General features: G+C 31.9%; 1 protein-coding gene across 2 annotated transcripts in view; it reads right to left on the reverse strand.

Annotated features, from left to right (window-relative positions):
- The window catches only part of LOC113509602 (leucine zipper putative tumor suppressor 2 homolog), a 106,485-nt gene that overhangs the window by 16,759 nt on the left and 75,337 nt on the right, over positions 1-14,389 (reverse strand). For both annotated transcript variants that reach the window (XM_026892958.3, XM_026892960.3), the window contains one exon: positions 625-751. In XM_026892958.3, the coding sequence (XP_026748759.2) occupies positions 625-751 (127 nt within the window). The remainder of the gene's footprint in view (positions 1-624; positions 752-14,389) is intronic.

The raw sequence follows: 14,389 nt of genomic DNA on the forward strand, positions 1-14,389 counted from the left end.
TATCATGATATCAAGAGTAAATTTGTGTATGTTAATAATATTAGTAGAAAAAAACGTAATGCGCCGTTTTCAAATGAAATAAAAGAAAGGGAAGGTATGCGTTATGATTTTATTAACATCCAAAAAATGATACCTACTCGTGGGATCGTCATCGTATCTGAACGATATTTTTAATGTTCACTTTGCAAATTTCAACCAAATTACTTTAGTAGTTTAGAAACGAGTATGAAAGGCAAACTTACATTACTTGCGTTTAATTCAATTAAAATTTTACTTTAGAGTACTCATTAGAAATTGGGATAAGAAAATCGACTTCGTGAGAGAGCCATCGTACTTTTAGATTAGGTAACATATTAATGAATACACTTTAGGTACTTGTATCTATACTAACATAATAAAGCGCAGGTTTGTTTGTTTGTTTGAACCATTTGAACTCGCTAATCTTTGACTATTACCGGTCAGATTAAAAAAAAAATTGTATTTGACAGATCATTTCTTCAGAAAGGTTTTAATATAGACTATTCATCATCACGATACGACCACAAACGAAGTCGTGAAATACCGCTAATATATCGTAAATTATTACTTAAATCATGGAATAAAATTAAAAATGTAATTACTTACTACCATATAGTGTCATGTGAGAAGGCGGTCTGCTTGCAAGTACCGGCGTGGAACCATACCGCTCCCCGCCCGCAGACAGACGTCCGCCGAGCGGCTTGAACGCGATCGGACGGATTACCGATTTGCCCTGAAACAAATAGGATTTCAAATAAGAATTCATATTTGTAAATATTAAGCAAAAAAAAAAAAACTAGTAAAATAACCAGAGCATTGATGTAATAATACATACTACGAGATACACACACTATATATTCGAAGTAATTTTATTACAACATAAATTTAGTTTCATAACAATATCGTTTTTACCACCTAAATGTTATTTTCCGAGTTTCATAATTACCTTGTTAAAATAGTAGTTAGGTAAATATAATAGTCTTGTATTCATCGAAGACAATACACGCTTCCTTATATGTGTGTACATTTATTTTATGTTTACGCTATATCTTATACACAATGTGCGTGCCATAGAACATAATTTATCTATTCATCAAGCGTAACGCATTCTGCGTGAGATGTATACATAAACAAACTATGTGGTTACTTTACTTCTCTCGGTATCGTAGACCCGTGTCCGATTTAGTAATTCTAGAATATCTTACTAATATAATAAAATTGTAACTAGATAATGTATTTACATGCGAGATATTTAAGAAAAAAATATATATTGGGTTTTAATAATCACCATCATATCAGCCTTTAACTATCCACTGCTGAACAAAAGCCTCCTCCTCCTAAAGGGTCGGAGGGAGGGTTTTTTTAATGGATGAAAATGGCATGGTAACCCTGCCTGCGCCATCGATATACACTGGCGGGGCACCAGTGAGAGGTAATAGGTGAGGATGAAAAGGCAGGTCATTTAGCCCATTGTGACGAATTCAACGATAAATTAGTCACGATAGTTTCCAGGAGGAACCGCGTGGAGGTCGACCTGATAGAGTATGTTGATAGCAATGAGGACTAACCTACCGATTACTAAAAATCCCTTCCTCCCGGAGGGGGGGTTAGTCAGTAGTTTCTACGCTTGGCAAGTGGATTAGTAACCGCAGTTAGGTTTTAGGGATGTTTTAAGAGGGACGCTGCTGCCCTTTCTTCGATCCCTTGCCCTCTCTTAGTCGCCTCTAACGACACCCACGAGAAAGGAAGGGATGGCCCATTCTACGCCAGGACCACACGGCAAGATATCCAATATATGGTCTTCGCAACCATAATTTTGTATTTTAAAGTCAACAATTTACTGTTTAAAGATTCAATTGTTCTTTCCTTCGCTCACTCTTAACCGAGTTGGAAAAGGTTTTCCTCGCGTGTTACGGTCCTATACTATTTTTTACAAAATTACAGTATTTTTTTTTAATAAAATTATAAATGATCTCCATTCAGAATAGAGGACCATGTTGATAATGAAGATCATTCCTTTAAAACCATATTAAACAAATTATGTTATAGTATAACGTTTCGGCAGTCAAGTTAATAGACGTTTTGATGTAGTTATCTCGTCGTCGGTGCACGGATTTGACATTTCAGTACGCAACACGCAACGAAATGTCACGCCGTAACGGAAAGGTCAGTGCAGTTTTACGACATGACATAAGGATGCGCTCGGTACTGTTACAGTAAAATATAAACAAAGAAATATTAAATACAGCTCGTGTGGGAACAAGGACAGGCGGCACAATAAAACATTCAATGATACACATGTAGTTATGGAACTGTATGTCACACACACACACTCATTTTTATGCAACTTAGAATGGCAAATAAGCTGACGACCCACCTGATGGAAAGTGGTAACCGTCGCCTATAGACATGAGCAGTACCATGGACATAACAGAGGATACTGTTTCATCCATGATACCTCCCATGCGTTGCCATTCCTGAGGACTCAGGTGTAATTTCTTTGTACCCTGTACATTCACTGCCATATCCCATACAAACCGACACAGGCATGCAAACACAACCGCTTCACGGTAGAAACACGAAACGAAACAGAGGTGCCTAAGCAAACGACTTTTGTACAAAATCTCCCTCTGGTATGTAACGGTCAAGTAGGATTTTCATTAGCAAAAAATTATTCTGACTTATTGTTTGTTGGTTTGTTGATCTAGTAGTATGAGAGCTTCCTGTTTGAGCGCGAATTTACACTGGCATTTACTCGTAGACGACATAGTGTATGCAGACAGCGTGTGTTTGTAGGTTAACCGTCACAAGGTCTCGCTAGATGCAGCCACTCAGTCGTTAAACGATAAACTGCAGCGGGAGCGGGAGCGAATTATGTCATAAAAGATGAATATATAAATTATTACATTGTCGATATGCATTTTGATTTTATATATTATTTGTTTATGTTTGTTATATGTATTTGTTTATGCCATAAACAGTATAAGAAAAGCATATTATATTTTTTATATAGATTAATAAACAGTAATTTGCGTTTATTAAAATTTATGTACATACATACATATCCATTGAGGTAGGCAGAGACAATAAACGCCAAATGCTTCTACTGAAGTTAAATACATATATAGACTTATATAATTATTTGGAATCAATATAATTAATTATTCAATCAGAATTAAATATCATTAAAAAAATGAATCTCAGACAAAACCAAGAAATCATTTTGATCATATAGAATTATTTCTTTTTCTCAAAATACTTTAAATTTTTTGCTTGACGTAATTTAAATTGTTATAACAATAAAAAATTATAAGTACTAAAAAAGATTACATAAAATGAAATAACTGTTTTATTAAAATCAGATTCAGTTATTCGCGGAACTTTTAACCTTGTACCATTTCCTAATTTGTTGTCAAGCGGATGGAATCGTTTAGATCAGCCATTTTGAAGTCCTAAACCGATCTAGTATGATCTTATTCTCTAAAAGTAAAGGTAACGTATTGATAATGGAATATATTTTTTATTTGCAGTTTGGATGCCGAATGATTAACTGTAGGCTTTGAGTACCTAGACCTAGATCTATTTGAGGACCTAGATCTATTGATTTGCCTGAAGATGCCTCGTTTAGCGATGAAACACGTGTCACAAAACGTGCGTGGACGAAATGGCAGCCAGAGATTGAAGGTTAATAAGAAAGATTGTGGAACTTCTGGTAATGGTAATGGTGGTTAATCTTCGAGTGTTGACAGTCGCACACATAATAATGGCAGCGGAATTAAACAAAATAGTTCTAATCCACCTAGTACAGTAAAATATTTTCAAATATATTTACTTGTAATTTTATTGTTTCATATATTTAGTTACAGTCGACATCCTATACGTGTCATTTGTTGTCGTTAAACGATTAATTTGCAGGTTGACTTTGAAGCAATCGAACTGGGATTAAATCAGATCAATAGATCTGGTTTCGATTTGTTCATTTGAAAGTTGCTATTATGTAATGTAATGTAATGTTAAATCGATATAATTTTTTATTTGATCCTAATTCGATTGCATCAAAAGTCGCGCGATAATAATAATGGACGGAGTACTCGCTTTTTTGTTGTTTGATCACGTAAATAGCAAAAGTTGATTTAAATTAGATAGGAGGAAAGGGATTACTAATAATGCGAACTACCAGTCCCATTGCTAGCAATAAACCCTGTCAGGACGACCTCCACGTAGTCTCCCCTGGAAGCTATCGTTCTGAATTCCAGGTGTATTCATCACGATGGGCTAACTGACCTGCCCTTTCATTCTCAAATACCATCTCTCACTGGTGCCGCTTTAGCGCAGACGGGGTTACCATTACACTATCATCTATTAAAAGGATATAAATTAAATAATTAGTAAATTTTTACAATACCTTCTTTTGCCATAAATGTAAAAAATATTTTACTATGTAACATTGTAGATCAATTGCCTAATATATTAGTCCCATGTTTGCTTTTCTGAATCGAGTCTGTGTCTAGATAGAATATTAAGAATACAAATATGGAAGAATGTATTCTATTTGGAATGAAAAGTAAATAGCTAGATGTACTCATATATCTCTACCTACATTTATTCATATTTCCTTAAGATTACGCAAAACATCCTCTGATCAACTGTTGCAATAAAACGCAGGTATCTATCAACGGAAGGTTGCAATAAACTGGGTAGTTAATTGGATAATTTTCCTAAGCATAGATCCCAGTGGATCTAGCACTAATTTAGATTTACCTGACTGTCTACTTCCCTAATTATATGTAGTTATAATCGAATTATGACCATTGCAAATTATCTACTACATCTGTAAAATGTACTCCTATAGCGCATAAAGTGATCATATTTCTAAAAACTTCTTAAATTATAAAAAAATGATAAAACTTGATACTTGAATTGTTATACACTGATCAGTATCGGGTATAAAAGTACTCTTTCACAAATTTTTCCATTAATAATATATATTATATATACATATCCTAATTTTGATATAACATTAAATAAAATAGTAAATACACATAGAGAGTTACTGATAAAATAGTCGATCTGCGTTTGAAATAATGCAAAAAAATTTAATTGTATTGTCTTCAAAATATATGTAGATAATGAAATGGGAAAATGAAAGGAATAAGTACTTATTTGTAACTAGCTTTTGCTCGCAATTTTGTACGCGTGGATTTTGATATCAAAATCAAAACATACACCAGATTTCAAATTAGTCCTTCAGGAACTTAACTGTGGAACCTGCATCCAATTTGGTGCAATAGTTTCTATGTAATGTTAGGAACAAAAAGACAAAAAAAAATTCCATAAAATATTATTTGGACTTTTATTGGTCTTATATCGCTCATACTAATTCTTCTTAAATATGTGCAGACATTGTCTAGTTTCAATTTAATTATATAAAAATGTATCATCATTTTCCTGTCTGTAATTATTTAGGATAAACATTTTTTCTTCCACTCGGGTTATGGAATGAACTCCCTGCCGAGTTTTTCTCATGAGACTACAGCATGGGGTTCTTCAAAAGGGGGGTAAAGAGGTTTCTTCAGGGTCGGTAACGCGCGCGTAATACTCCTGGTATTGATGACGTTCATAGGCTACGGTAACTGCTTACCATCAGGTGGGCCGTACCTCAGTGGTATAGAAGTATAGTATTCACTCTATTTCCTTGTCATCTTAACTTTCTCATTTAAAATATACGGTAAACAGACATTGTCACATTAATAATTTATTTATTCATTATCATTGTCCACTATTGAAAATATATTGCATCTACCGACGACGCGCGTGTTAATACAAAATCATTTGGAATTGTCAATTTATCATGTCGACGAATTCAAAATTATTTAAGTATCAACCTACATATTATGGCCGTACAAAGCTATACCGCTATAGATAAATTTAGTGTAAAATATTTAAATTCTAAGCAGTTTATATATTGAAAACTTGAATAGTTAGTGGTATGCAGTAAACATACGGCAGTTGTTCGGCCTACATCGCGGACGCACTGGGTGGCTCCCAATGATTTATAGTGCGGGAAAACATCGGCCTAACATTACTAGCTATTACATTACCTGTTCCTCTACGAGCATGTACGTACAGAGTAGTATAGGCACACATTATGTGAACATATATGTAGGTACTTTGATTTAATGTGCCCACTCGTTATATTTCACTTTACGCAAATGTCAATAGATTCCCTATTCTAAAACTGAACAGTTACCTTAAAAAATATAAGTCTTATAATTTAAGTAATTTAAATTGCACTGCAAAAAAATCGACTTTAATCAGAAAAAAAAAAATATGGCACGAACATTAGTGGAAACATTATCAATTGCCAAATATTATTTCAAAAGACGAACCTTATCAAATTAGAGCTCATTTCATTTGTTACGCTGAGTAAATACTTGAGAATAAACAAAATACAAAAGAAATATCCTTCATAGACTGTACCGATTACTAATGATCTACATTTCAAGAGATCGAATATTCAAAGTAAAGGTGAAACTTAATGGTCGAACCTTTTTCATTAATCAACAACTTTTATCAAATTTAAGCTCATTTGATTTGTTACGCTGAGTAAGTACTTGAGAACAAACAAAATACAGAAGAAATATCCTTCATAGACTGTACCGATTACTAATGATCTACATTTCGAGAGATCGAATCTTCAAAGTTAAGGTGAAATTTAATGGTCGAACCTTTTTCATTAATCAATAACCCTTATTAAATTTAAGCTCATTTGATTTGTTACGCTGAGTAAGTACTTGAGAACAAACAAAATACAGAAGAAATATCCTTCATAGACTGTACCGATTACTAATGATCAACATTTCGAGAGATCGAATCTTCAAAGTTAAGGTGAAACTTAATGGTCGAACCTTTTTCATTAATCAAATTCAATTCATATATGAACAGGTTACATCAGCGCATACCTATTTCGTTCCATATCAAAAGAATACCAAAGCGCTAGCTCACGCCTACAACGGAACGTTGCAAAAATCTAAATTTGCATGTCACAAACAGGACCGAGTATCAGTTATAACAAATAATATATTTGCGAAACCTGAGGCGTTCTCCCACGCTCTACCACTAGTTAGGACCACGTGTCGACCTATAAACAAGTAGTTAGTCCCTCTCTAATACTATCGCGAAAGAAAGAGATGGATTCGTCGACGGTACGCTGGAGTATTTTGAAATTGCCTGCAGCGGTATCCCAGGCTTCGCATGCATGTCCGAATTATTCGTTGGGTTTGCGGAATTATAAATAATTTTTAAAATTATTTCTTTTGCACGCATTTTGGGGATCGGCCGTTCGGCGGTGCACCGAACGAATGCCTCAGATTCGTCACGCGACTGGTCTCTAACTGTTTTTCTTCCCTAAACGATTCCACTTTCTCGTTTCCAGATTTTAAGCGTCCATTAGTTACTAGATTTGCAGAGTATTCTTTTAATTATAATTAATCTGTAATCTTATCAATTTGATAAATTGTATCACAAATCAATTTTATGTAAAATGTAAAGCACTGTGTAGGTGTGCCATAATGAACTAAGAATATGAATGATACAACATGTAAAACACAATATAAAAATGCTAATCGCGGATGAGTTCTGCTATGCTCAATGGTCATGTATACTAAGAAATGAGATCATATTTTATTATATGAAAATAATTTAAGTAGTGTCCCAGTATCCGGTTCGAACACGCCTATGTGGTTCACATTTTTGTTCCGAGAAACAATTATTATAATTTTTATTATATTGCCATGCACTGCCCACCGTTGCCATATCAAATTTCATCTTTCTCTTTTCACATTCGTTATTAATTGACTATGTAAAGATATACCTTTGATACAACAATCTTGGTAGCAAATTATGAGACTACCTACTGTGATTTTCTTGTCAGGTAAGATGGGATAATCATTTAGGCATTAGATTTTGGTGTAGAGTATGCAATTAGTACAATGTAAAAACGCTTAATATTTTAATAGGCATTTCGACAACAGAAATTCGAAAAACTTATGAATGTATTAACAGAAATCAACTAGTTCGTGTCAATGTACTTTGTACGAGTGCAAATAGATAATACCAATATAATGTTGAAAACATTATTTGTATTCGCCAAAATCATCTGTGTTGACTTAGTTTCTATCTCTTTTATACTTATATCAACCACTTGGATGGATAATGGCTATGTTCAAATGATATCATTTAAAAGATTTTCGAAAATTGGTCGCTAATAAAGAATCCCAGTGAATTTACACATGTATCTTAGACAAAGTTTGGTTTGACCTAATAATCCAAAAAGACAATCCTAAACTATTGAACCGATTTTAATAAAATTTGTATGGGACTAATCTATAAATATGTCTTTTCAAATAAGAAAAAAATTATCAATTACTGATAGAGGTATGAGGTAACAAATGTAAAAAAAAACACAACTGAATTGAAAATCTCCTTTTTTTTTGAAGTCCGGTTGGAAAGTAAATTTGGGACCAACTTTAAGGCATCAAATCACGTTTTTTTTGCAGGTTGCAATTAACTGTTGTAATGTATGGAGAGCGGCGTTTGATTCTGTATCGTTTGTAACACGATCGTAAATTAGTCGATTAAGATCAGAACTGACAGTGGACAAGGACATCGGCCAGATAGATAGGGGTGATGGGACTTTGTCGATAAATCTTCAGATATCGATATTGCCATAAAGCATTTACGGCTGTACTCTACTATATATGTCGCAAGTTACTAATAATATCCTTGTGCTAATACCCTTAGAGATACCCTTTGCTAAGTTTTTGTGTATGTCAAGCGATTTTAAATAGATTTTGTATGATCAGCTCCTTCAGGTGACAAAAGTAAAAGAAGCCCAAATATTTATTTAAAAAAAAAATTATGATAAATAACATGAAACCGGCATGAGTATAGTTTCTGTTGTATGTATATATGTGTTGTGAGTATAGTTTAGTGTATGGAAATATCAAAATATGTTCAAAATTAGAAAAGATACTTACTGCTTATCATCGCACAAGAAATTAATTAGAAATAATAAAAAAGGTCGGATCCAGAGCCTCGTTATTTTAAGTCGGTCAAAATAAGATACAATCTTGAAGGTTTTCTCCGAGACAACGTCGGTGATCGACTCAATTGAGAATTCTGTACTGGTAATTTGTTTTTTTTTTTATCGCATTACGTATTTAGTAATTCGATGAGGTTGTTGACCTGAGCAGTTACATAGTAATAATAACTCACTTGTTATTCGACTATTATGTATTTACTTTTTGCTCTTATAAGCTCATACAAGTAATAAATGTATAAACGATATAGAGCACGTTCCTAACATTTAGCAATAGCTTTTTTATATATATAATTTAATACAAATATTAATTTATAAGGTATCTGTATAAATTGGCCGATATTATATTTAAAGTTACTTGAATAGATTTATTAGTAAATTATTGATACCAATAAAATCGTGTTACTGATGGTATTATAAGTATATTATAGGTATATTGCTTTATATTTATTAAAATAAAATAAAATTCATTCCAGTTTGATTAAACTCTGTACAGAAAATTAACGTAATTTCGAGAAAAATGTACCTATCAAAGAAGGGTCATGTTTTGAAATAAACGTGTAAACATTTATCTTGTATAAAATCTGTAAAATTTAATTAAAGTACACACTTACCGTTAATTGATTTTTTATACGTTTCCCAGTTACATTATGCTAATTAAATTATCTTCCGAATGTCGTTTACGTGCTATCTAAATCGGATTTAATTTATTAAGAAATGAATGGGACAACTTATTTATTTAAATTCTATGAATGCCTGATATTTGTAGAATAGTGTAACGAGGCACTAAAATAGACACAGCGAATGGGGAAACCAGTTTGGGTATTGGGTCAAAGCACACACGTGCCGGGCAGATGTGCACAAATACACCGTGACCTATTATTGTGAACTCTGCCCCAGCGCTGTTAAAATGCCCTGCAATAAAATTAACTTTCAAACCCTACGATTAATAGGGGAGTTTTTGTGATGCAGGAGGTCTTTTTTCTGATGCTATGCAGTATGTGCATTGTTGCAATTTTGTATTGCATTTTATTATTTTTTAATACAATACAGTATGTAGTGGTATGGGATTAAATTGAAAATGTAATTGTAGCAAATTCATTATTCTTTTTTTATACATTTTGTAGAGCTGTTAGCTCTCTCATTGTATGTATACACATAATAGATATTGAAATAAAAAAAAATATATAATATTGATATAGGATAAAAAAATATGTATATATTAATTGTACGTAATCATAAGTTAAGTTAGAGTTTTCGATGGTGTCAATCTGAAAACTTTTCTAAATTGACTCTAATTTATGTCTTTATTATGTAGTTTCCAAAAAAAATGGTAACTTCTCATAATACCAGGTATTAATCTACGAGAAACAAATACGATTTATTTATCATTTATAAAATTATATTTCCTATATTTAGTTGTATTACAACAAGAATACAATGTGTTACTATTCGTTTCTATTATAATAAACAATGCAAGAGAACTAAAATTTGAAATAAAATACAGACATCCAGTATGGCTAATAGGCTTTTGGGAAATTAAGAGAATCATATCCAGTTCTGGGATGTTAATGGGTGTTTATATATATGCTGGTTCTTTTTATTTATGTATGTTCTTATTTATTAATTATATTAATTTTAAGTGAAAATACCGTCTGTGGATGGAATGTATTATATTTATTTTCCAATTTATCTTTTTTTTAAAAAAAAATCATAACTGTCAATACCTATAAAGATTCATTTTGAACAATAAGTTTTTACAGTATGGTAACTATAGAACAATTTTTAAGCGTTAATAAATATTGTGAACGACTCGAGATAAACTTAATCACCATTACAGTTACAGATTCACTTTTAAAGCATCTATATTTGGGGATGTAACTTCGCGAACTGCAAGTGACCGATGATAAACCGGTTCAAGATTACAGGTGTCTGGCTAGGCCTGAAGTCTCACCGACATCCGCATACACTGACATAACTTTCACATGAAATTCTTTTATAAAAAACGAGTGCAAGTTCAAAGCGATCTATCTCGCGGAGCCCGAGTACCTACTGACAAGTAAAATGTCACTTTTTCCCGAAGTATTCATGTTGTGACCGACTTTGAAAGAAATGTACATTGTCGATCGATTCAGATAGGCGTGTAATGTTTATGTCAATTGCTATCTGTTATGGACGATAAGATTTCAATAAACGATACCGAAAACAACTACCTTGTTTCAAATACAGAATAATTCCACTGGTGAAATTTAACATTTTTGACAGAGAAATATGGAACAAAAACGACAAAATAATGAAGGACTCATACACAGCGTATCCAGATAGTATGATAAGCATTAATGTATCTGTAATTTTTTCATGCATTTTTTTTAAGAAAAATATTTATTGTAGTTTCACAGTTAAGTTTAAAAGGATAATAATGATTCTGTATATAATACATATATATGACATAACATTATTACTCCATTAAGGTGATTGATGTTGATTATTGGAATGGCAATAATTCTAACAATAACAATATGGCAACGGATGAGGGATTTCATGGGCGACACAGTATACTCAGTTACGTTCATAATACTGTTCATATCTATTGGCGACAGTTATAATTTTCTATCAGAATATGCATAATAATAAATTCCAGACTACTAAGAAATCATACATTTGTTGTCATAAATCTGTATTAAGTTATTTCACAGCCATATCAAGTTGAAATCGAAACAGCCATTCAAAGGTAGCTGCGTGGTGCTAATAATACTATACAAACAAAAATACAAACAGAACGCTAACAGTAATAAATATGTTGAGATACCCATGTTTGACTTTGTACAGTTCCTTCTATTATACAAGGTTATACATAATTAAATTGTGTTCCAAACAAACCGTCAATTTTGATAAAATTCCTATAAGACTAATCTGTAAGCATATCCTTTTAGATAAAAAAAAATCCAACATCCAAATTGGTTTACAACTAACAGAATTATGGGGTAACAAACATAAATAATACAGTCGTATTAAGTACCTCCTTCTTTCTAAAGCCGGTTGATAATATAGGATAGATAAAATCAATATAAAATCACGATTCAAATAGATACTACAGTATTTTAGGAACACGAAGATGTAAAGGTATTCTGTGATATAAATACCCATTTAAGTACATAGTAACTATGTATTTGATTACCTAATTTTGGTATATCAATATTTTAATTAAATTACAATCTAAATTCTAATGAATTTAGTTTCTCTTATTTCATACATACATAGAGACATATTACAATTAATAGAGTTGGGTAATATATAGCAATAATCATATATTGTACAATAGTTTTACAATATTTTATAATTATAATTTATAATAATCGAAATAAATCGATCGATCGATAATGTAAATCGATTATTCAATATATAATATTGAAATGAAGTACCCGCTCATAATGAATACTGATATCCAACTGGTGTATATTGAAATAGGTGATGACCTTTTTAACGTCATCAATGTCCAGAGGAACCCAATATATAGATATCGGGACTGATACCGATATTACCCATCCCTACTAAATTATAATAAAATCTTATTTGGCGATAAAAACTTTTTTTTTTTATTTATTAGTAAAATATTTCAACTAAGAAATTAATATTATGATTTTTCTACGCTGATTTAAGTTATTCATTGTATATTCAAAGACAACCATAATCATATAAAGTGTATATTACTTATGAGTTACCATTACCATACATGTAACGTGGTTATTATATGAACAAAGCGTTTAAGTATAAAAACGTTTAGAATTTTTGTATTAGGATAATAACCACAACCCGGAACACTTCATACAAAAACGACAATTCCATGACTGTTACTACTATATAATAAGATAACGTCTATTTACGAGGCAAATACATATATATGAATTAAACTTATGTATTATCTATCAAAACCTAATGAAAATAAACGAATTATTGAACCAACCAAATAACAAGTTGCTGATGAGTGATGTCCAAATAATAGTACATAATCAATTAATCGATTCGAATCGAATAAAAACAATGAATTTGTTATTAATTTCATATAGGGAGTGTTTTTTGATAATGTCAATGAAACTTATTTATCTTCTCATTAAGTTCCATTGAATCAGACTACATACTATTACTTATATTGTTGTAGAAGGTTAGAATAACTATTTATTTCTGAACAAAAGCAGTAAACTAGACAACAGCTTATAACTTTTTATTATCACTATAAAAATCATCAAAATATCACGCACACGAAAGGCTTGTCAAGGATTTATATAAAAAAAAACAATACCTAATTGGAATCGCGTGATATTTCTTCATATGTTAGTGTGACTGCAAGTCTGCGAATCTGACGCGATCTAATATTGATAGTAATCAAATATTCATACGTAATAAGATCCGTTTATGAGGTGAGCATACTTTACAAGCGCTATTATAACAATCGATAGACGGACAGTCAAACTGGTCGTAGTTGGTTATCAACTTTTTTTTTGTAGGCTATAGAAAGTTGCCGAATCTCCGATACGAGGCAGCGAGACGTCAGAGAGAGCCATTGAGATTATCGAATGAAATTTATAGAATCGATATAAAATGATGTCAAGCCCTATTGTCCGAAATAGGTTAAGGTTTGGAAAGCTGTTTCGGCTTTGTTAACTGTTAGTTGTTAGCGTTCATTTATACTTTAATTGTATATTCATTGTTATTTATCAATAACTGAGTTTATTAAGTGACTTCAATAAAATTTGGTTTAACATTTACCTTTCTTGTCTTTTGTGACTATGTATAACGATTAAGTCGCCAATTCTGAATCGATTTTAATATATATTTTTTTAAATCGATAAATTACTCCCGTCTTAGTTTTAGATTAATTATGTGATTACAGAAGCTGCTGTTTTTCTTTGCAGAGCATAAAACTAATGGAAACAGATGGAAACAAAAATAAATATTAAATAAACAATAAATCGAAGCAATGCCAATAAATTATAAGATTATATAATTTGCATAGTTATTAATAATTGGCATTTTAATTAGTACATTTATAACAAAGAGAGTAGATGCTTGGTAAACAAAATGGACGTGCAACGTCAATGTATTATGATGCGTTGTTACGAATAGTGCACACTAGTGAAATAGTAGAGGCCTTGACACAAATGTGGACTTGTGGCAACTCATACCGAGGAAACTCATCTCAAACAATGATCGTAATTAACAGACTAATGTAAACTCTGTTTCAATAGTCGTGGTTAGTAAACAGAAGTAAAT

The sequence above is a fragment of the Galleria mellonella genome, unplaced genomic scaffold (genome assembly GCF_026898425.1).
Source record: "Galleria mellonella isolate WM207_F2 unplaced genomic scaffold, CSIRO_AGI_GalMel_v1 utg54, whole genome shotgun sequence".
NCBI classification, from domain to species: Eukaryota; Metazoa; Arthropoda; class Insecta; order Lepidoptera; family Pyralidae; genus Galleria; species Galleria mellonella.